Source organism: Monodelphis domestica, chromosome 4 (genome assembly GCF_027887165.1).
Source record: "Monodelphis domestica isolate mMonDom1 chromosome 4, mMonDom1.pri, whole genome shotgun sequence".
NCBI classification, from domain to species: domain Eukaryota; kingdom Metazoa; phylum Chordata; class Mammalia; order Didelphimorphia; family Didelphidae; genus Monodelphis; species Monodelphis domestica.
Window position 1 is genome coordinate 58723608 of NC_077230.1, and position 24909 is coordinate 58748516.

Consider the following 24909-nt stretch of genomic DNA (forward strand, 5'->3'; position numbering starts at 1 on the left):
TTGTTGATTTTGCTTTTTAGTTCCTTCTATAATCCTTTTTCTTTAAATTTGAAAAATTCAATCTAGTTATTTTTGACATTATTATTTTGATCAAGACCTACAATTTTATAGGTGTAGGGAATCTCTCATGAGGTTAATTACCTCAACCAATAAAGATTAGTATTATTTCACAGCCTTGTAGAACAGACTAAAACACAAAAGGTTAAGTGACCAGCCCAAGGTCAGAAAATTTTTAAAATTAAAATTGATTAAGTTTATCCCTAATTCTTATAATTCTGTTCAATTAAAATTTATTCTGTTTCAATGGAATACAATATTTCTTTTTCTTATTATACTATTATTATCCAAAATATAACAAATAGACTTGAAACATAATTCATATATCTTATGCTAAAAAAAGTATGTTTTTTTGACTTGGGACTTCCTCTTTATCAAAGACAACAGTTTTGATTTGGAATCATGAAGTGCCTTTAACCCTCTGTTTTCCTTTTCCCATTATTTATCTGAAATACTTAACTATTTAATAATAAAAAATATCCTGCCAGTGTTTGGAGGATTTAAGAAGTATGACTTTAAGCACTTATCTTTTTTACCTGAAGAGTAAATTTCTTAGAAATTCTTGTTTCTGCAAACTTAAGTCTAAATATTTTGCAAATATCTATATCTTCAAATAGCAAAAAAGTTGTCAATTCTTATTTTGCCTTAATGACAGTTCCATCCTTTAAAAAGGCACAGGAAACAAGGAGAAATGCTATTCTGGGCTTAATTATAAGGAGAAAGTAGAGAAAGTGGTAAATTAAACAAAAATCATGAGATCCTTAAAAAGCATTGTGACTATTCCATCTTAGAATTCATGACAAAGAATGTTAACATAAGGATAATACTAAAATTCAGAAATCATCCCAGTGTAGCCAGTGAAAGATCAAATGATTGAGGAAACAAGGATTTCAGTTTCCAAACATTAGCAATGAATACCCAATTGCCCAACAAATTGAAAACAGTAGCCTTCCTCAGCTCTAGCACTAGACTCCAAATGCAGGGGAGACATATTTTTATACATTAAAAAAATTAATCAAATAGGGCAATTAATTAAGAGGAAACAATTATAACCAAATCTTATTTGAAGGAAAGATTAGGAGCTTTCAAAGTTGGAAAACAGAATGAACAGGTCCTATTCCCCGAAATCAGAAAAAGAGGTATCCCACTCCCCTCAAGTATCTATGAATAATCAAAGGAAATAATTGATCAGATACTGACAACTTACTGATCAGAAAGGAATGGATTTTCAAATAAAACATATGAGTTGTTTGATATAACTATGAGAAAAACCCTTAATCAATCTTTGAATCAGATTGGGTTTCTGATCAGCATGACGTAGGTTCCTAATTAAGGATTTCTAAGCAAAGAGAAATGATCTAGCTTCCCAGCCATGCAGAGTTACATTCAAATCATGTAACAAAAATTTCTCCCAATTTCCCCAAATAAATAAAGTTTTCTCATAGGCCAGAAACTGGACTAGACCCACAACTGAATGGAAAGAGAACCAAGCTAGTTCCAGAATTGAGTAACAAGATGGAGTCAGTATGGTTCACCCAATTCACCACTTGCTATTCAGTCTCTTTGCTAGGAAGGACAAAGAAAGCTCATGAATGAAACTGTGAAGATACAATGAAAATATTCTATTTAGAAAAAGAAGGGAGAGTTTCTAAAGGGTCTACTAAGGATGAACCAAATATTCATAAGCCAAATTAGATATGTGAAAGACATATAAAAAAGATAAAAACAAAAGCAAGTAACAGAGGAGGAACAGAAATGCATAGCACAATTCTATAGGAATAGTATCAAAAGCACTAAAGTTCAAAATTTGCTAATGCTTTCAAAGAATGCATTAAAAGGTGTGATACAAACCCAGAGACTTTTGGGAATGGACAAACCTGGAGAAACTGCAAAGATTCCATCAGCAGCAAGGGGGGATAGGTGGAGAAAGATTTGGAACTTTGGGAAAGGAACAACCCAGGGGTTGTCAGTTGGTCGGCTCTCTCTTGACTGGAGACCTCCTAAGGAGGTCAATATCCGACTGGATCCCAATCTCAGAAATCTTTCTTTTCCCTGAATCTGATCACCATCCTCCCAAACCAGCAAGTGGACAGAGAACTGGAGAGAAAAGAAGTCCACCATAAGATTTACCCCAATATCCCTTTACCCTGAACTTGGGGATACCTGCTGTGCAGGGTCAAAAGCGAGGGTTCAACACTCTGAACCTCTCAGGAGCTCAGGCCACCAAATCTGGGTTACTTAACTTTGGAGGGAAGAGTTAAGATGGCTAGGGATCCCTTTTTCCCTCTTCCTTTCTGACCCCAATTTACCAGACATTCAATCTTATCCTTTATCCCTACTGTTTAGAATAAACTTACTAACAAACTTAACTGACTCAAGACTGAGGGAAGGACAGTTACAACTGAGGGGGGAGAGAGAATTGATCTCTCTCCCCAGATAAAAGAAGCCTGCTATTTAGAAGGGGCCAAACAGTGGGGCGTGAACAGGCAGGCTTAGTGAGGAGCAATAACTAAAGAGGATTGGAAAGGGGAAACAACAGACTCGCTCTCCTTCTACCTCTAGGTTCAAACCCAACATCAACTACCCCTCCCTTGGTTCTGACCTTGAGGGAAGATTCCATTCTCTCCTTCTCTTCTCTCCTCACATAAAAACCCCTCTATTACAAAGGGTACCTATATTTTAGTTATATTAAAGCAAAGAAGATCAAAAGAGATAGAACTGCTGCTCAGGGAAAATTAATGATAACAGGCAGAAAGAAGATAGAACTAATCAAGCTTTATTATGCTTCCTTTTTCTCTGCAAAAAAAAGAAAAATATCTTTAGGTTGGAAAAGACAGGACAAAAAGAGTCGTAAGGCTTAACTGTTAAATCCTGGCAAAATATAAGAACATCTTGGTAAAGGTAGAATTAGGAAATCGTTTTCACAGAAAGCATGGCTTCATTAAGAAAAGATCTTGCCAGGCTAGTCTCTTTTAAGTAAAGAGTTACTAAATGAATAGATAAAAGCATATTGTAGAATTTACCTAGATTTTTAACAGTACAATATGTCAGGCTATTCTTATAGAAAAAAGGAAGTTATGAGCTAGACAGATTCAGAATTAGTAAAATAACCAGACCCAAAGGGTAATTATTAATTGTTCAATGGCAGTTTGGAAAGTCTCCAGTAGAGTGCACATGAGATCTGTTCTCAGCCAAATGATTTGGAAAAAGAAATTATACCTATCAAATTTACCTAAAATTTACCTATCAAATTTGCTTAAGATGAATAACTAGAAAGTATGGCTAACATATCAATTGATGGAATCAAGATCCAAAAAAGCAGTTTAAAACCTGGGATCAAATTTTTAAAACTGAAAGTAGAGAAAGTTCTGAAGGAAAGACAAGCAAGATAATTTTGAAAATAACAAGTAGAAATGAATATTTATTGTGCATTAGTATTTCTCACACATTTCTCTTTTTAAAGAAATAGTACAAAATATCAGTAGTCTAAAAGCTTCATATAGAATCTTCTATGTTCTGCTATGGAAGGGAATGCTCATTTTAGTATTTAAGTTTAAAATTAAAACATTTAATTTTTAAAATGAACTAAGGCTGTCTACAGTAATTAAATTCAAGAAACCTACTTCAAAAGTATAAAATGGGGGAAGCACAACTAAATAGTATCTGAAGAACAATGTAAGTCTATCTTTTGATACGATAGCCAAAAACTTCAAATACGATTATTAAACTCCATTTAAAAAAAGCATAAAATCCAGGACCAGAGTAGTCTCACAGGACTGATCATGTCATCCTCCTATTCAATGAATTCCAATGGCTCCCTATCACATTTAGGATTAAATATAAAGTCCTCTGGCAATTAAGGTCTTTCGTTATCTTGTCAGTTTTGACCTTTCCAAGTCTTCTTACACCATAGTAACTTCAATGCTGAACTCACACAGTACAATGAATTTCCTGACTTTAGGCATTTTCACTGGCTGTCTCCATGTTCCTAGAACTCCCTCCTCATCTCCTCCTTGTGCTTCCCTGGCATCCTTAAAATCCCAGATATTGTACTTTATACAAGAAGCCTTTCCTGATTTCCTTTAATGTTAGTGCCTTCCCTCTGACAATCATCTCCAATTTGTCTTGTATATATCTTGTTTATACATTGTTGTTTATATGCTGTTTCCCTCATTAGACTATGAGCTCTTTAAGAACAGGAATGGGTTTATTTTCTTCTTTCTCCCTCTACCCTACACCTCACCTACCCCATCACTTAGCCCAGTGGCTGCCACAGAGGAAGTGCTTAGTAAATACTTGTTGACTAACTAGTCTGCTGTGTGCCTTCATCAAACCACATACAGAGCAAAAGCATCTTTAGTTCTAGCCAATACATTTGAAGAAGAGTACTGACAAAGGAAGAATTTTGATAAACAAAAGATGATCCTTAAGAGAGAAGCCAGGGGTCAGCTAAGTGGCTCAGTGGATTGAGTCAGGTCCCAGATTCCAACCTGGTCTCAGACACTTTCTAGCTATGTGACCCTGCACAAGTCACTTAACCTCAATAGCCTTGCTTTTACTGCTCTTCTGCCTTGGAACTAATATTTAGTATAGCTTCTAAGACTGAAGATAGGAATTTTTTTAAATGATGGAGAAGGTGGTGAGGAGCTTCAAGATCTTGCCACATGATTCAACCAATCAGTAGTATTAAGCTCTTAACAGGTGCCAGGAACTATGTTAAGCACTAGAGACACAAAGAAAAGAAAAAGAAAAAGAAAAAGTCTCTTCAAGGATTTAGGAATTGAGAATATTTAGCATGGCAAAAAGAAGATCTACTGGGAAACATGAGTGCCACCTTCAAGTTATTTGAAAGAATTTCTGCACTTCAATTTTTTAAGTAAAAGCTGCATCATCACTTACTGAGAATATTGTAGATTAGATTACTGGTCAGGCATGGGTAGTACTAACTGGCCTCTGAGGCCTCTTCCAACATTGAGATTCTGTGATTTGTGGTCTAGAAGCAATGAATCCCAGGGGGGCTCACCATATGGGGTGCCTGACTTAGTTTGGATATTTGATCAGTTTTAGTCATCTTGCATGTCAAAACTACTGAGCTCAGGCCATTTTTCAACCTCAGTCCCACTAGTAGCAGGGATTATAGGCATGCAATTCTATGTATAGTTTGTATAGTGTTTCTTTATGTGTGAAGTAAATCATTTAGCGGACACTGATTCCAAGTGTTCAAAAGGTGAGTGTGGGAAGGAGAGTAGCCTTTTGACTTCTGCTCTTGAATGGAAGATATATGGGAACTTTAATGTAACAAACAAATTTAATTTTTTTAAGTCAGTTAACAACAGAGACAGGATTAGAACCCAGGGTCTGGTGATTTCTGATCCAGTCTTCTTTGAAGTGTAAACTCTGAGACAGAACATTCTTCTGAAGGGAATGTCAGTCATTGATCCCAACTGTGCCACCTCAGGAAGGCATTCAGCTTCCCTGGGCCTCATCTCCTCATCTCTGGAATGAAGGGGACAGCCTGAATGATATCTAAGAATTCTATTTGTTAGGTGCAGCTAGGTAACTCAATAGTTTAAGAGAGACATAGAGAGAAGAGGTCCTAGGTTCAAATTTGACCTGAGATACTTCCAAGACAAGTCACTTAATCCCCACTGCCTAGCCCCTTACCACTCATCTGCCTTGGAACCAATACAAATACTGATTCTAATATAGAGAGAAAGGGGGAAAGGAAATAAGGAAGAAAGGCAGGCAGACAGGAAGGCAGGCAGGCAGGCAGGCAGGCAAGCAGGAAGGATAGCATTTTGTTACAATATCTGCTATTCTCCCTTCTAAGGGTCATTCTGGTATACTGAAGAGGGGTCAACCTAACAATGAATATTAATTACAACAATCTATGGAAAAAGAAAAACTTCTCTCCCCAACTTTTCCCCTAAATCCAAATCCCAAATTCATATTAACCAATATACAAGTTCATAACACTTTGATTTTGACCATGTAGTGTACTGTCCTTATAGTTTAACAAAAGAAAATGGAATTTGCTGACAGAGAATATTTTTTCCACTAATTGGGGTCCCCTCTCCCACAAGGCAACTAATTTTATTAAGAATAAATCTGTAGGGGGCAGCTGGGTAGCACAGTGGATTGAGAACCAGTCCTAGAGACGGGAGGTCCTAGGTTCAAATCTAGCTTCAGCCACTTCCCAGCTGTGTGACCCTGGGCAAGTCACTTGACCCCCATTGCCTAGCCCTTACCACTCTTCTGCCTTGGAGCCAATACACAGTATTGACTCCAAGACGGAAGGTAAGGGTTTTAAAAAAAAAAAAAAGAATAAACCTGTAGGGGGGGGGCGGAGTCAAGATGGCGGCTTAGCAAGCAGCAAAAGTTCAGACCTCAGAAAACCCTTCCTTACTGATTACAAACTGAATGCTCCTAGGGCACCAAAATTCAAACTGAACAAAAGAACAGAGGCAGGGAACCCTCCTTCAGGACTCAAATCAAAAGGTATGCCCCCCAAAAGCTGGAATCCGAGAACACTCAGGTCTAACAGGAAGGCAGAGGGAAGGTCCCAGGACCCCTTCCCCCCAACCCAGAGGGCTGAGCCCCCAGCGGCAGTGGGAACCTCTGAGCGGGCAAAGGTGCTGGTTTGGAGGGTCTACCTTGAGAGCAGCGGGGTGCCGGGCTTGGGGCGTCCAGCATGGACAGCGGGGAGGAAGCCAGGGAGAGACAGGGGCGTGGCTGGGTCCCTCCATCTGGCTCCAGTCTCACCGTTGCCTCGGGGCACATCCAGACCAATCCAGTTGAACCTAATCCCATCAGGACTCCTCAGAGCTCAGGGAGGCAGGCAAAGGCACTGAGGAACCTTGCAGACAGCGAAGAAGCAGCTGGAGAGAACTGGAGAGAGCCTGGGCGGCCCAGCCTTCCAGGAGTCTTCAGCATCAAAGCACATACAGCCCAACCCAGTTGAACTTAATCTGATCAAAAGCCTCCAGAGGACAGGGAGGCTAACATTCCTCCCCCTAGAGACTGTACCAAGAGATCTGACAAAGCTCCAAGAGGGGTGAATGACAGCCCCAAAACCAAAAAAAAATGAGAGGAGCAAGAGCAGAGACAAATACAGGGAGCAAAGAAGGGGTAAACTTGAGCAAACAACAGAAAAAGAAGAAAGAAATTACAATAGACAGCTTCTGCACAGGTAATGAGCAAAGAGCGAACGAAACAGAGGGGGAGGGATCAGCAAAGAAAAAATCAGAAATCCCAGCAAATTGGATACAGGCTTTGGAAGAAATCAAAATGCAATTCAAAACACAATTAAGAGAGGCTGAAGACAATTGGGAAAAGAACTTAAAAACTAAGATAAGTCATCTGGAAACAGAGGCACTTGAACTAAAACAAAAAAATAGTGTCTTGAAAGCCAAAATCAACCAGCTGGAAAATGAGGCAAAGGAGATGAAAGATGAGGCAAAGCAGATGAAAGATGAGGTGAAAAAGATGAAAGATGACCTCCAAAGAAAATCAAACCAAAAGGAAAAGGACGACCAAAAAACTAAGGATGAAATCCAGTCTTTAAGAACTAGAATACAACAACTAGAACAAGTGACCTCACAAGGCAGCAGGACACTATAAAACAAAACCAAAAGAATGAAAAAATCAAGGATAATATGAAGCATCTCATTCACAAAACAGAGAATTTAGAAAATCGTTCAAAGAGAGAAAATTTAAGAATCATTGGCCTACCAGAAGACCATGACAAAAGAAAAAGCCTGGACATTATATTACAGGAAATTATTAAAGAAAACTGCCCCGATATCCTAGAACAAGAGGGAAAAGTGGAGATTGATAGAATCCACAGATCACCTCCTGTACTTATTTCCCAACTGACAACACCCAGGAATGTTATAGCCAAATTCAAGAACTATCAGACCAAAGAAAAGATATTACAAGCTGCCAAGAAGAAGTCATTCAGATACCATGGAACCACAGTGAGGATAATGCAGGATCTGGCTGCATCCACATTGAAAAAAAGAAAGGCATGGAATATGATATTCCGGAAAGCAAGAGAACTAGGTCTACAACCAAGAATCAACTACCCAGCAAAACTGACTATATTCTTACAGGGGAAAGTATGGTCATTCAACAAAATAGAAGAATTTCAAGAATTCGTAAAGAAAAGACCAGACCTGAACAGAAAATTTTATGTCCAAGCACAGAACTCAAGAGAATCATCAAAAGGTAATTTAAAAAGAGGGGAAAAAAGAAAAACAAAACAAAAAAAATTTTAGGAGACTCAACAAGTTAAAATGATATGTATTCCTATAAGAAAAGAGGTCATTGGTAACTATTAAAAACTGTTATTACCTGAGCAGCAAAAAGAAGTACACTTAGAGGGAACAGTGACAAACTATATAGGATGAAAGAACAAGACATAAATAAGTATATAGATATATGCATGCAAAAATACATGCACATGAGCATGCATATATATATACATATATATAACTAGAACTTAAAAATAGGTTAATATTAAAAGAAATGGGAAAAAAAACAAATGGGGGTAAATTTATATGTCATAAAGAAGCTCAGGGTGGGAGGAGGGAGAACATCAATACACTGGAAGGGTAAAGAGGTCTGAGACAAGAAATACTCAACTTTTACGTGCTTTGAAATTGACTCAAAGAGGGAAAAACAATCCAATCCATTGGGGGCAGATAATAGATTTGCGCCCTATAGGGGAGTAGAAGGGTAACAAACAGTCTGGTGGGGAGGAAAGCAGTACAAGAAAGGGAGGGCGAGGGGGTTAATTTAGAAAGACTGAAGGGAAGATAAGGGGAGAGGATAAGAAGGGAGGGGGTAGAAAGGGAAGTAAAATAAGGGTGGGAACAAGGGGGACTGTTTAAAAGCAAACATTGGTGTAGAAGGAAATAGTGAAAGAAGAAAGGGCAGGAACTGGAGTTGTGAATTGATCCATCCATTCTGGAGGGCAATTTGGAACTATGCCCAAAGGGCGATAAAAGACTGTCTGCCCTTTGGTCCAGCCATAGCACTGCTGGGTTTGTACCCCAAAGAGATAATAAGGAAAAAGACTTGTACAAGAATATTCATAGCTGCGCTCTTTGTGGTGGCCAAAAATTGGAAAATGTGGGGATGGCCTTCAATTGGGGAATGGCTGAACAAATTGTGGTATATGTTGGTGATGGAATACTATTGTGCTAAAAGGAATAATAAAGTGGAGGAATTCCATGGGGACTGGAACAACCTCCAGGAAGTGATGCAGAGAGAGAGGAGCAGAACCAGAAAAACATTGTACACAGAGACTGACACACTGTTGTACAATCGAATGTAATGGACTTCTCCATTAGTGGCAATGCAATGTCCCTGAACAATCTGCAGGGATCTAAAAAACACTATCCACAAGCAGAGGATAAACTGTGGGAGTAAAAACACCGAGGAAAAGCAATTGCTTGACTACAGGGGTTGAGGGGATATGACTGAGGAGAGACTCTAAATGAACACTCTAATGCAAAAACCAACAACATGGAAATGGGTTCGAATCAAGAACATATGTGATACCCAGTGGAATCACGCATCAGCTATGGGAGAGGTGGAGGGGGGAGGGAGGAAAAGATCTTTGTCTCTAATGAATAATGTTTGGAAATGATCAAATAAAATATTGTTAAAAAAAAAAAAAAGAATAAACCTGTACCAAAGAAAGGAATTTAGTAAACACCCAAAACTAAGTTATTTACATCTTGCAATTCCTCTTCAATTTTCTGCATGTACTTTTTCTAAGTATGTATTAAGGCGGAAGAGTTCTAAAAATTATCTAATCCAGAGGTTCTTAAATTGCACCCTACCTGCTATTTTATCTATTAATAGATTTCAAGGTGTCAGAGAGACTAACCAGGAAATTTTTTTTTATTTTTTTTCCTTTATTTTCACCAATCTCCTACTAAAATTTAATGTTCTTCAACTACTTAAAACATTATTCTGATACAAAGGTTTCATCAGACTGTTAAAGGCATCCATAACACAAAAAAAGGTTAAGAATTCCTGACCTAATTCTATTTCATTTTACAGAGTAGAACACTGAGGCCCAGAGATGTGAAGTGACTTTTCTAAGGTCACACAGATAGTTAATGACATTGTCAGGGCTCAACCTTAAATCTGACTTTTCCATTACACCTCTCCAATTGTAATGTGTATAGCTGTAATGGCAAATCAAAACATAATAATTTAAAATACAACTTTATATATATTGACAAAGATTTCTATCTATGAACTATTCTGTTCGTGTGCCATATATTTTATAAATGCTTTATCCTTATCTATCTGGAGGAAGAAGGAAAGTTGAGAGTAATAGTGGTACCAAAAAAAAAAAGGATGAACAAATTCAAAAATGCCTACAAGAGAACAGAAGGAAGTTCAGAAAGGAAACATAGAGAAGGAACTGCTGGTACTAACATGTTAAATTTAATAAATCCTTTAAAAGAAGCTGGAATAAAAGTTCCCAGCTGCATATATAAGCATCTTTTTTCTGTTCTTAATACATAGAAAATTTCATGCTGTCAAACTCATAATAAAAAATAAAAAAATTAAATTACTTCACCTAACATTAATAAGACTATAGATACTTTAAAGTAATAGTAGTATTCTCCCCTTCAGTCCTACTGTTAATAACTTACCTTGTCAAAGCAGGGAGATGACCCTGTGTTTTTGAAGGTCATGAAAAATCTCAAGTTCTAGGAGATCCAATCAAGCTTGAAGGGTTTTGAATTCTGACTTGGCTCCCTGCAGACTGTCCTTACTAAGTTTAGCCACAAAGTAATAAATTTTTCTGGTCACAACTCATGAAAGTCATCTACTAAGATGGTTATCACTAAGACCTGCATCTCAACCAGCAGAAAGTAGTGCCCACACCAAAAAGATCAATTCTTTGAAAGCAAAAGTTCTCAAATATTTGTTTACTAAGGGCCCCAAAAAGCCATAGTTTATGTGGATTATTATAGTTATCTATACTTTCTGAATTAGAAATTAAAACACGATGAAAATAGTTTTGACCTCAAGACCCATTGTGAGGGTCCTTAAACTACATTTGAAAGCCACTGTTTTACTTGAGATAACCTAGACTAAAGAAAAAAAGATCTGACCTTAGAACCAAGCTAGACCTGGGTTCAACCCACCTCAGACACTTAATAGCAAGTCACTAAACCTAACAATGCTCTAGACAGCTGAGACAATAAATAGCAAAGGATCTATCTGCATTGTACCCAACCCTAGTTTCACATACAGATGAAATTACAGGCATAGTCCCTGTCATTCAAGTGCTATTACTAAAGTATTCAATTAAAGAACTTTCAAGGTTGCTTATAATTTTTCATCATTAAAATACCACAGAATTTAAGGGGTTATGGGTTAGTTACTAAATTCTACTAAATATTCTGAAACAAATAGAAAATATAAAGTTTCTGCCAAAAATTAAAGACAGACCACAAAAAAAGCAGTGTGAATACACTTCCTCTCAATCTTTTGTACAGGTCTATGACTATATAATATTGCATATATTTTCAGAAATGTTTTTTGATGTATTGATTGGTTTTGTTTTCTTTTTCTCTGTTTCCTCTTCTAAATATTTTTTCCTTTAAAAATTATTCTTTTACATAGGATGGTGTTCTGGAACAGGGAAAGGAAGGAAAGTAAAAGAAATCTGGGTGATATAAAAACAAAAGATAACAATAAAAACTATTTTTAAAATTAAAAGTCAGATTTTTAAAATAGGATGCTTCACAAGTGTTAATTTTGTTTCCACAAGCAGACTGGAAGCCCCTTGAGGAAAAAATATCCTAGACTTGTTTTGTATAACACAGATAACTGCACAATGGCTGGGTAAGAACATACTCAGTAATGTTTTTTAGCTGGCAAGAATGCTAAGGATATTAGCTGTTAACTTTATTTTTCAAATTTTTGATGTTTAATATTTATATAATAGAGGGGATGTCCATCAATTGGGAAATGGCTAAATAAGCTGTGGTATATGATTACGATAGAATACTACTGTGCCACAGGAAATGATGAGCAGGTTAATTTCAACCAAAAAAATGCAAAGACCTACATGAAATTATGGAAAGTGAAATGAGTAGAAACACACGAACATTATAAGCTATAAACAGCTAAGAGATAAAGACAGAAACACAAAAGACATAGTTTATATGTAAATATACATATACACAAGCACATTTTGTTGTAAAATGATGTCTTCTCTAGTGTAGGGAGGGAATAGAAGGAAGATAACAGGGAATTTTAACGTAACAAAAAAATAGATAATAAAAGTAAAAAATGTATAGAGCACATCAATATTTCAAAACATTTTACATACATCTTTTCATTTGATGAAGTATACAGAGAAAGAGCCAAGATGATAGAATAGAAGAAGTAGAGTAGCTCCTCAACCCTAAACTCCTATAAAAAGAACTATAAAATGTACCAAACCAAATTCTAATCAGGAAATCTAAGAAAAAGTCACAGTGAGCCATTTTTCCCAGCCCAGATTGGTTGTTGTTGATACTGAGGATGGGGTCTGACCAGGAGTCCAAGCAGGGCATTCTAGTGCCCTGAGAATGAAAAAAGATCCAATCTGTACATCAAGCCAAGATAAGGTAACAGTCCCCAAATGAAGGACTGAGACCTTGTGTAGCCTGCAGGAAAAAGGACCAACTGGCAACTTTGTCCTTTACTATCCAGTTCTGGGTCGCTGATCCAGAGTGGACTAAGGAAGAGGCCTTTGATCACAGGGTGCCCTAGGTGTGAGGAATGGTCATGGGCCTTAGCTTGGTATTATAAGCAAGCAGTAGCAATATGGCTCAAACCTCAGGAACAGAATAGAATTCTCATTTCTAACTTCTAACACAATCTGAGTGCTATAGAGAAAAAAACCAGGGCAGGAATCCCTGACTAAAGGTATGCCTGCAATTCTGGCATCCTAAAGCAGAAAAGTGTTTCAGCTGACTAATAGTGGATGAGTCCAACAACAGTTCACTCTTGTTAAGACCCAAATCAAGGTCAAGGACTTGCAAAGCTCAAACAAGGAAGACAATGATCACACTTTTTACCCTGGATCAAACATTCTGAGGTGCTGAAAGCTTTCAGGTCCCCAATCTGAGCTATCCCTGAAAGCCAGTAATAATATAACACTTAATACCCCCACAAAAAGAGAAACAGAACCAGTCCAGATCTTCCATCCAAATATAGAGCTCCACCCTAACATAAAGTCCAAAGACAAGAAAGCTGATTAAATGAGCAAACAACAATCCCACCATAAAAAGCTACTATGAGTAAAAGGACACAAACCCAAAGGAAAAAAAAAAGACTCCAAAACATCCACAAGCATAAATTCAAACACAAACTCAGCTTTTGGGCACAAATAAACTAGAATTCCTAGATGGGATGAAACAAGCATTGGGTTTTTTTTTTTAATAATTTTAAATAAATGCAAGACTAAAGAGAGGGAAATGGAAAAGAAATGAGAGCTATGGAAGCTAGAACTGGAAAGGGAAAAGGGAATTAACAATTTGGCATAATTACAAAATTTTGCCCAAGCAACAAATGCCCTAAAATTACAATAGATCAAACAGAAAACAAAAAAAATATTAAAACAAAGTCAAAAGCCTGAAAAAGAAGATGTAAAATATCTTGCCTCAAAAACCAACTAAACTTGAAAACAGATCAAGGAGAAAAAAATATACAAGACTCATTGGACTACCTGAAAGCCATGACCAAAACAAGATCTAAAATATGATATTTCAAGGTATTTCAATATTTCTTAAAAGGGCCCAGATCTCTTAGAACCAGAAGGGAAAAAAATCTATGGGTTAATTGCTGAAAATCCAAAATTAAAACTCCCAGGAATATTAAAGACAAAATCCAGAGCTTTCCATACCTAAGCAAAATATTGCAAGCAGAAGCAGAAAGAACTCAAGTAGTGAGGAATCTGACCTTCTTTGAACAGTTCAGATGAGAATGAGGTTCAAAATTCAGCCATTCCTCCCACTACTTCCTAATTGCTATACCCATTATGTGGGATAATTTTCATTAACCTTCCTCCTGCTTCCTTTCCCCCAGTATATTCCTCTTCCCTTCTCTTCTCATTCTTTTAAGATCAAGACCTATCAAGATTAGAAGCAAATGAGAGTTAGAAGCCACTCCTATAAAGGAGGAAAGGCTTGAGAAAATTATATTCCAGAGGGCAAAGAATGATATAAGTTTAAACTAAGAATCATTTACCAAACAAAATTAAAAATAATCATGAGGAGAAGGCGGGAGAATGGATCTTTAATTAAACAAAGGGCTTTCAAATATTTCTAATGAAAAGACCACAGTTGTATAAATCAGGAATTAAGAGAAACATAAAAAGGTAGATATGAAGGAAAAATTACAAGCACCTAAACAAAGAAACTACTTACATTCTAATATGGGGAGATAATACATGTGTCCCTTTTGAAACCTACCATCATCACTAGTTATAGAGGGAGTCTAATTAGACAGAAAGCTTGGGAAATGGTTCTGTTAGGTCTTGATCTTAAAAGAATGGAAAGAGAAGAGAATGATATATACTGGAGGGAGAGGAAGCAGGAGGAAATTTAAGAAAAATTGTCTCATAATGGGGTACAGCAAGTAGACTTCTTTACAAAGAGGAATAGGATGAGGGGAACCTCACTCTCATCTGAAATGGTCAAAAGGAAAAATAAACATAGTTGGGTACAGAAATACTTTTACTCAACATGGAAATAGGAGGGAAAGGGGAGAAAGAGTGACAGATCATGGGACAGAAACTCCATCCCCCTTTTCCCAATACCAGTCTAAATCAACAGCTCCTCCCCCCCAACACCCCAACAGGACTTGCTGAAACCATGGGACAGAAAAAAACCATAGCAACACCTGTTCTGCATGACAGAACACTGAACCGGTTCCTTAACTTGACAAGTCTAAGATGAGTGAATAGCCTGACTGTATCCTGTAAAGAATATTCCACTCGTGAGAACCACCTGAACAAGAAACAACCCCACAAGAAACAACCAATGAAATTAATCCAAATTGCCTTGTCCCCTGTACCCCCTTATTCCCCCAACCCTATAAAATACTATATACCCTTGAATGAGATTCGGTAGCCATCTTTTCTGGTGTCAGTCTCCCCCTTGCCGGTTCAAATAAACCTTGCATATTGCCTTACTCTTGTCTCATTGTCTCTTGGGTCGAACCCAGTCCTCTACGATTGGACTGACAAAGAGAAATTAAAGAAAGGGTAAAAGAGAATTGGGGAGTGGGGAATTAAAGGAGGGATTAGTCTTAAGCAAAACAAATTCTAAATTAGGGGTGCACATAAAAAAAACACTTTTTTTTAGGAAGATAAAGAATTGAAAGCTGGAAATCAACTGAGGAATGATGAAATAAGTTACGCTATAAAAATGTGATAAAATACTGTGGTGCTATAAGAAATAATGAGGTGAATGGTTTCAGAGAAAAGTGATAATAAGACTTTTATGAACTGATGCTGAATGAACACAACCAGGAGAATATACAATGTCAATATTGTAAAGACAAACAATTATGAATGACTTGGGAACCTTAATCACTGTAATGACTAACCAGGATTCTAGAAATTTAATGATGAAATATGCTACCCATCTCCTCATAGGTGAAAGACTCGAGGATACAGAATGAGGAGTATGTATTTTCTTTTGGACAAGATCAATGGGAAATTTGTTTTGCTTGGTTACACATTTTGTAACAAGGGTTTTACTTCTTTCATTCTCATGGGGGGGAGGGGGAGAGGTGAGAGGGACCAACAGTTTTGGCTGACTGAAGAAAACGAAGTTTAATTTTTTTTAAGTACATCGTAAACAAACCGAAAGTGCCTGCATTTCAAACTCCATTAAATCTTCAAAATTAAATAAAAAACCCCAACTGCTCATAGAAGAGATTATAGAAAAGTAACACTATTACCCTAAATCTTCAAGACAGCCGAAGTAAATAATTTCAGATGTAAGGAACAAAGGGGGGGAGGGGAAGAAAATGAACCCTTTGGGAGGGGGAGGGCTTTTCCATAAAATACAGCTTATTTTTATATAGACTTTGACCAAAAAAAAAAAAAGTGTCACTTCTTACTCCCCGCCAGCCAGGCAAACAAAAGGGGAAGCAACGGGACAGAGGTAAAACCCGGAGTGCCCCGCTCCGCTCCGAAGCTGCAACAGAGGAGTCGGAGAGCCAGCCCAGACTCGAGGGAGATCCCGGCGGGAGGCGTGGCGGTGGCGGGGCCGGGGATGGCTTGACAGGCCGCTGAATGACAGTATCTCCCGCCAGCCCGCGGCGGCGCCGCCGAGCCAAGTACCCGTGCTCCACGGCCTCCGGGCGGCGGCAGCGGCAGTGCTTGCACCTCGTAGGGTGACAACTCGCAAAGCCCGGGCTTGGGGGGCACAAATGGCCCAGGATTCCTTTCTGAGAAGACCCGCTAGGTCGGCTCCTGCCCCGAGCCGTCCCAGCCATTCTCTCTCTCCCTCTCCTACTCTCTCTCTCTCTCACACACACACACACACACACACACACACACACACACACTCGGCTCCACTGCCAGGTGAGCCATCGCTGCTGCAGTCGCCTCGAGAACCCCCCTTCTCGTTAGAACCACCGTCCCACCCCCTTTTGAATGTTTCTTACCCGGTAAGGACCGCCGACCCCCGGATCGCGCGGACCTCGCCGTCCTCTCCATCTCCTCCGGTGTGGCAGGGGCAGGAACGGAGGCAGCACCACGGGAAACACAGAAGGGGTCTGGGCCAAAGCCGGGAAGGGGGCTAGCAGAGCGGAGAGAGAGGAAGGAAGGACGGGAAGAGCGAGCCCGCGAGTCTGCGCAGCAACCCGAAGCCGCTCCCCGACCGGAAATAGAACACTTCCCTCCCTACCCCCTCTTCTCCCTCCCCAGCCCCAAACATTCCCCACGCAGGCCCACCCTGATGGGGCGTTTCCGTGTCTTTCTCTGACGTCACTCCGCGGAGTCCACCTCTTGAGCTGGAAACCCCTCTTGATTTCCTCTCCAGTAAGGGTTTGTTAAATGTGGATGCTACTCAGAAAAATGGAAAAGAATTTCACAAGCCAGGGTGAAAGGCTTGGGACTCGGGAGGGAGGCAGAGAAAGGAAACAGTCGCTGGGGAGGGTGGAGACAGGAGGGGGGGGAAACTTCGCGATCTCCTAGCAACCCCCGAGACAGCTTCTCCCGAAACTACGGGAGCCGAGAGGCTAGGAGGGGCCGGGTAGGAGATGTAGTTCAATAAACACCCCACACACGCCCATTCGGATTGTTATCTGTACGCAACACGATAAATTTGTGAAAGAATATTTTGTGTAGAACAGTCGAAGCTCCCTAGCTAATTTAAGTACGTTAACTTGAACCCACTCACCCATACTCGTCTTCTGAAATTCATTATGCTTCCAGTATTTCTGTTCAGGAAAGGAAAGGCCTGAGAATTGATTTTGGAGATTCCTCCATTTGATTACCAGGTGTATTGCAACTACCTAGCATAGGACCTGACACAGCTTAAAAAAAAATACTTGATTGATTGATTATGTCCAGGTTTAATAGAATGACAAACAAGTGACCATGCACTGAATCTCTTCTTTGTGTTCCAATTTCTGCTAACTTCTGACTTCATAGAGCCTTGCCTGATGACCAGGAATGCATAGGTTCTCTCAGCTTCCATTCCAAAATGGGGTGGAGGGCCAGTTTGGGTTTGAGGATTTCATAATCCGAGGCACTTTCTCCCCACCGGGTCCCCCAGCAGTACAATTCCCACCTTCATCGGCATATTCTGTAGTTCTTAGGAGCTCAGCAGAATACCACCACCTGATTCTCCTCTCCATGGTCCCTTAAAGTAACCCTCTGCAGCCACTTAAGAATCGTCATTCAGATTACCTGGACTTGTTTCCCATAATCACTACTTTTAATACTAATAATAATTATTCTGGTCACTCACACTAATAGAACACTTTGAAATTTACAAGCTATTATATTTATCTATTTAGAGGGACCTGGTAGATCAATACCCCCACACCTGCCCATTCCGATTGTAATCTGTACACAGCCCGTCAAAATTTGTCAGAGGATCTGAGTTTGAATCTCACTCTAATGCTTGCTAGCAATGTAACCACGAATAAGCCAAACAATGTCTCTGAGCCTCAGTTTCCTTATCTGTAAGGGTATATTATCTATTAACACCACCCCTTCCCTCCAGCCTTACAAGGTGATGAAGTACCTCACAGTTCTTAAAGCATTAGATCATTTTGCTAGTTGTTTTTACTTAACTATTGTTTTTCTTTGTTACAAAGGAAGCAAGGTAAGTGTGGTAGATGAGAAGTAATATATTCAGATATGTCAGATGTAATAACAAGGTATCAATAAAACTTTAAAATCTTTAAGCATTGCATATTATATATAAGGTGTATATTGTATATCAGCAATCACTACTAGCATTATTATTACTTTGTGATCTTGAAAAAATCATTTCACTTCTCTGGCCCTCAGTTTTCTAATCTATAAAAAGATGGGGTTGTACTAGAGGATCTCTGAGGCCCCTTCTGAAGGATATTCTTTGAACTTAAATCTTTTAGGTATAATAAACTGAATCATACATTTCTTTCAATTTTAATGAGAAAATATACAGAAAGACATAGGACTGATCAACTGTAAAAAGTGCCACATGAGGAAAAATTCTGTGAAAATAGAGCTTCCAATTTCCAAGATGCATATTTGTGATTTTAATAAGACCCAGAAAATTCAGAAAAATAAATTGTAAATGGGATCTGTATAATAATCTTAAAATGTGATGTTTTGCATTTAGTGCTAAAATATTAATGTTGAATGAGATTTCCAAATATAAGTATTTCATAATAGAAAAACATTCATGTTCTAAATTTCTTACAAATCTACTGTTAAGAGTTTCATTGGATAGTATGGTAGGATTCTGATAGCTTGTGTGACTAAAGCATTATCACAGGGAGCTAAATTAATTGTTAATAAAGAGGTGAAAATTAAATGGAGGAAACAAGTAGTATTGATTGAGTTCTGAAAGTTACCATATTAAGGATAAGAAATGTATTTGCAAGAAACTTGAATTTAATAAGTTAGCTAAATATAAGATATTATGTTAATTAAGATGCTTATGAGATAGACAAAACAAATCAAAGCCCCATGAATAAATTCAGGTGGTCTTGTTAGTCTTTTACTGAAAACTGTAGCTTTTAAATTTTTGGATTTCTTTACCTCAATATGCTTTTTATGGCTTTATATATTGATCATTGTTTTTTTATTTCCTATAGTTATGTAATTTAAAAGGAAAACTGAAAGATTTTGAAGTTAGCATTTTTTTCATCTCTTGCACAAACAAGAGAAAAAAAAAGGTCAGTTTCCCTAGTTATAAAATCTGTATAAAATTACAGAATGCTCTCCAGAAAGAGTTGTTGAGATGCTCTAGCAAAAGCAAATGTATGAAAAAGGAAAAATGAATAATTGCATTAATAATATAATCATGTAAGTAAAATTCACTGTCTTTTATACATTACACGTCTCTCATTTTATAGCACCATTCCCAAAGAAATAATTTAAAGATGGAAACTAATAAACCCAGTTTTTATGGGGAAATAAACTACTTACCACTATAATAGAAAATGGAAAAACTGTCTTTGTTTTGTACTGGTAATATTAAAATCCTTAGGTTTCTTTAAGTTTTATATGTAGGCAACAGATATATTGGTTGGCTAAAATTGATAATTCACTTCATGTTGTCAATTAACAGATTCCTTCAAGTAGTACTAAATGAAATCTTCAGTGTCATTTCTGAAGAGAAGTGAATTTAATTGAAGCATAAAATGAATGTAAGTATGTTTACATATGATTTGGGGGATATTTTTCAACTTCCTAACCAAATTGACAGTAAAAATGAATATATACAATAAAATTCTTTTTGTACATTAAGCAATTTACACAATACAGATGGCTGCTGACATTTTGTTCCTTATATAATTATTCACCTTTATCATTAAAATCTTAACTACAAATCTGAGAGATACTCAGAAAAATTTTTCTAACATCTAAATGAAATCACTCCTTGTTTCATCATGAGTAATAATGGGAGAAAAAAAAGTTGTTCACTGTCATCCAAAGAAAATTCATTTCCCTTTGCTAAGAAATACAAGGCACTTTCTTATTCCTCTCTTCTACAGTTCATTCTGTACATCTATTTTTATATAACATTATCAGATATTTTTTCATATTGATCAGTGGAATAATAGACAGGATCACTGCTGATGCCCAGTACCTAATTGCATTCCTTATTGGAATTATAAAAATAGTTTGTTTTAGTATCAAATTATTAGTTCTGTTTTTGTCTTTGTTTTGTTGTTATTGTTGTTTGTATTAAGAACTGTACTTAAAAAAATATTATTCCAAATGTTTTACAAATTCAAAGGAAGCAAACATTTCCATATGTAAAGAAAAAGAAGATACTACACAAATGAAATCATAGATTTCCTATAGATTTTACTTACTTTTCTTCATATTTACATAAAAATTCCATCCACTAGTGTACCAACTCCTCCCCACCTTCCCTGTTCCAACATTAGTCATAGACTTCATTGGTTACTGTGACCAAGTTACTTGGGGGATGGGAGGCATTATAATAATGGCATAAAATTATTGAAAGCAATTGATAAAAATAAGAAAATTACATATAACTTTTTCACATCTCACCACAAAAAGGTACTAATTCTTGTTCAAATATTCTGAATAAACTTTTGTTTTGCTTTTGCTTCATTGAAATGAATTACAACCAACTATATCTAGAATAGAATACCATAGTTCTTTTGCCAACCATAGCAATCTTTCCCAGGACAGAAAATTAAAGAGTCAATTCAACAAACATTTACTAAGCACACTGTAATATTCTAGGCACAGAGGAACAAAATAAGGATTGGATCTATGCAGGTCAGCAAGCATTAATTAAGCACCTACTATGTGCCAGGTATGGGCAACTAGATTGCACAATGTATCATAGAGTGCCGGGCCTGGGATCAAAATCCAGACACTTCCTATCTAATGTGACCCTGGGCAAATAAGTCACAACCCTGTTTGCCTCAATTTCCTCGAAAACCCCAAATGAGGTCATAAAGACTTAGAAACGACTAAAAAACAAAACGTCCCAAGAACTAGGGTTATAAAGAAAGGCAAAAAAACAATCCTCATTTTCAAGGACTTCATAATTGATCCCTTCTTCTAGTGGAGTTCAGCTCTTGCACTGCAGCTTATATTCTTACCTAGTTGCCTAAAACTCTAAAAGGATAATTAACTTATCCAGGGTCAGATAGATATGTATATGTATGTGTATGTATGTGAATATATACATATATATACTTAAATAACAGACATATAGATATTAACAATCATGTCTGTGGTAAAGGCAAGACTTGAACCCAGGTCTTACTGTTTCAAGGCCAGCTCTATATCTATTAGGCCAGGCTTCCTCTCAGGCACTGAAAATACAAAGACAAAAATGAGAATCTCAGCCCTCAATGAACCTATATTCTATAGGTTATAAAGAACCTGATTTAAATTTTTTCTGCTAAAAATATGCTCCCATACTTTTAAATTTTTTTGCTTATTCTGCTTAAAATTGTTGCATTAGGTAAATATCTTGAAAGAGGTGGAGAGAAAGATTAAATGCTAGCTAGTATTAAAAACAATGGACAAATGATTCTTTGAACCTTGGGAGACCATCATAAACAGTCCTTTAAGAAATTAAGCTTAATAGAACTGTTTGTATCTCATCTTATATTGTTTAATTATGTTTCTCTAAATTCATTTCCATATCTTAATGTGCTTAAGAGAAGTGGGAATGGTAAAAGATGAAATCCTAGTAAAGAAATTCTATTAGGAAGCCTTTTTCCAAGGCTGGTGATGTTGATTTTTCTGGATCCCACCAATGTAACATATTCACTAAGAGATTTTGTGCATTTCAAAAATGGATGGATTCAATTCACCACATATTTATTAAATTTTCACTATATGCCCAACTCTGTGCTGTACAATAAGGATACAAAGAAAAAGATATAGTCTCTCTTCATGAGGAACTTACATTCTGTGGGAAATCTTTCATAGCACTAAGATACTTGCTGCCCAATAGTAATAGTTCTCAGTATTTGTTATTTTATTTTATGAGCTCCTATTTGGTCCCTCCCCCAAATATAGAGTATTTTTTAAATTGACCTTTAGTTTCTTCATTGCTTGCCCAGATTAAACAGACAAATATGTAACAACCAAATCCAAAGGAGCAGCTAGATTTTTTAACTGTAAAAAAGTTTTCTATTAAAATTGATGTGTTAAATAACAAAGCGATCAAGTATTCTGATTACTCATTTCTTCACCTACAGCCAAATTTTTCATATCCCTACATCCACAATGATTTTGGAGGTAGGGAATTTGGTCTCAGAGTATAATATTAATAGCTTCCTAAAGTATTGATTGACTTGATTACAGGAAAAGACTTTTTTTTTTAAACCCTTACCAGCATTGGCTACAAGGCAGAAGAGTAGGACGGGCTAGGCAATGGGGGTCAAGTGACTTGCCCAGGGTCACACAGCTGAGAAGCGTCTGAGGTCAGATTTGAACCTAGGACCTCCCATCTCTAGGCCTGGCTCTCAATCCACTGAGCTACCCAGCTGCCCCCAGGAAAAGACTTTTTTTAAGGGAAAAAGAATTTTCAGGTTAACAAAACATTTTCTGAATGCTGATATATAGTCATTTTTTGTTTGTTTGTTTCTAGTGGTTCCTGATAACACAGGAATTGAGCTTCCAAAAATTCATGAAGCAGTCAGCATATATGGAAGAACTTAAGTATGATTTCAATGAAAAGGCTGAATTGAGACACATAGAAACACATGAGCCCTTCATTTTTAACTATTACAAAAATACCCTTGAGAGAAATAGCAAGCGCTACCAGGCCCTTGGGCATTTGCTTGAATGCTACATTTATGAGCTCTTGGAGAAGGTGTGCAAACTACACAAAGTGTATATCCCAAGCCAGGCTATTATGGAACCAAGGAGCTTCTTTTTCATGAGTGAGAATGCTTTAACTAATACTTCCCTTCTTCTTGTCCTTCTGCAAGATCATGGAGTTTTTCGAGCTGGGCAGTGGAGCCAACAGACCATAGTCCGTCATGGCCTACAACATGGAAGTCAAATACCTTATATTCAGCTAGCACTACAATCAGATTATGGTATCATCGTATTAAATCCCAATGATAATTTCATGGATTTAAAAATGGAAAAAGAGTGTCAAAGTCCTCAAGGATATACTATTGAATCATCTTCCATAGAAATGTTTCAGACTGGGAACCCATTTTCATTGCCAAAGGGTGCCCAATGCATTCCTAAAAAATACAGTAGTACACCTGAAGAACATACTGCCTACATATGGAATCATTTCATTTTGAAAAGTACAGCTAGGAATGTAGCTTTCGTTGTCCATGGTTATGGAGGTTTGGTTTTTATGGACCTACTTGTACAGAAAAAGTGGGAGGTAATGAACAAAGTATATGCTGTAGCCCTTATTGATTCTGCGCACCATGTAGAGCACCAGCTGGGAAATGACACACAGCTATTAGCATGGATAAAGCACCACTGTCGTGAATGGATAACAAGCCATAAGCCATTGGATAAGCCTGTAGCCACTGTTTTGAAAATGGATTGTCCAAAGGTTTCAGCTGGTACAGAAAATCATAGCTTAGCACCTTCTACCAGCCTACAATCAATTTTCAAATACCTCAAAAATGCTTTAAAAGCCAAAACATCTGTTCATTTTTCTCGAATGCCAATTGTAACTAGAAGCTGCACAAAAAGAAAGCAAAGCACCTAGGTAAAGAGAGATGCCACTCAAAGCTGCAATAAGAATGTTGGAATGAAAGGGCAGCTTCCACTTCTTCCCAACCTCAGGATGCTGAATAACTATCTGATTTTGATTTTTGTTTTTCTTAAATGTGAATGTATTTATGTTTTTGCAGACTTTAGTTGGGATAAAAAAAAAGTAAACTGCCAGTCTGCCATTTTTTTTATTTTACAGTATTAATTTAAAATCAAATTTTAGATTTGTTATTTTTGATAAGTCACTTTCTTGAGAATTTAAAGATAGCCACTATAATTACTGTAGCCTAATTCAAATTTAGGGCAAATTATATTCTTTGATTTATAAATGGTTTTGGTGACTCTGTAAAACTGACTAAAATTAAACATAATGAGCAGCACCTGTGTTTTCTCATATTTATAAATTCCTTTATTTAATAAAGCAAGATTGGCTTTGTTTTCATGGCACATAGTAAAATGACATATAAGTAAATTTTCTCTGTGCCAAGAAACCTGATGAGTGAAAGATACAGCTTAATCCTCTGTAGGAAGGGGAAGGACTAACAAATGGGGAGTCTCTTATAGCTCTGTATTTGCATAATAATAACAATCACTTTACATTACTAGACCTTATTTGATCCTCAGAAAAACCATAAGGTATCAGATATTATCCCTATTTTACAAATGATGAAACTGAGGCTTAGAGAAGTTAAATTACTTGCCCATTGTCATACAGGTAGGTGGTACTATAAGGGAGGTAGATTAGAAAGAAACTTCTGAGCAGAAAAATGAATCCAAAGATCTTACTTACTCTCCCCTTTGCTACTAATGCTCCTTTTTCACCCTAATCTCCGTGAGAAAGGGCTAGCAGAGTGTCCTCTTGAGAAGTCACTCTACTGAGTTCCACTAATACTGAAATAAAAAAC

The 24909-nt window shown here is 37.3% G+C and overlaps 2 protein-coding genes across 8 annotated transcripts in view; one reads left to right on the top strand and one right to left on the bottom strand.

Annotated features, from left to right (window-relative positions):
- SENP7 (SUMO specific peptidase 7) overlaps nucleotides 1-16886 on the bottom strand; it is a 195086-nt gene extending 178200 nt beyond the window's left edge. For 3 of the 6 annotated variants that reach the window (XM_056793414.1, XM_056793411.1, XM_016433431.2), the window contains exon 1: nucleotides 16759-16886. In XM_056793414.1, coding sequence (XP_056649392.1) covers nucleotides 16759-16810 — 52 coding nt within the window. In that variant the 5' untranslated portion in view covers nucleotides 16811-16886. Of the gene's footprint in view, nucleotides 1-1934; nucleotides 3291-16758 lie in introns of those variants that run through there. The other 3 variants (XM_007493546.3, XM_007493545.3, XM_007493541.3) reach the window with 2 other exon arrangements.
- Nucleotides 16887-17001: 115 nt separating this feature from the next.
- Nucleotides 17002-24384, top strand: LOC100016550 (putative protein FAM172B). 2 transcript variants are annotated; one of them, XM_007493549.3, is made up of 3 exons: nucleotides 17002-17134; nucleotides 19887-19965; nucleotides 22908-24384. In XM_007493549.3, exons 2-3 carry the CDS (start codon nucleotides 19960-19962, stop codon nucleotides 23997-23999), a joined length of 1098 nt encoding a protein of 365 aa, XP_007493611.1. In that variant the 5' UTR covers nucleotides 17002-17134; nucleotides 19887-19959; the 3' UTR covers nucleotides 24000-24384. The 2 variants fall into 2 exon arrangements, with proteins under 2 accessions (XP_007493611.1, XP_056649393.1); XM_056793415.1 differs by lacking the exon at nucleotides 19887-19965 and having other exon boundaries at nucleotides 17048-17134.
- Nucleotides 24385-24909: the final 525 nt, after the last annotated feature.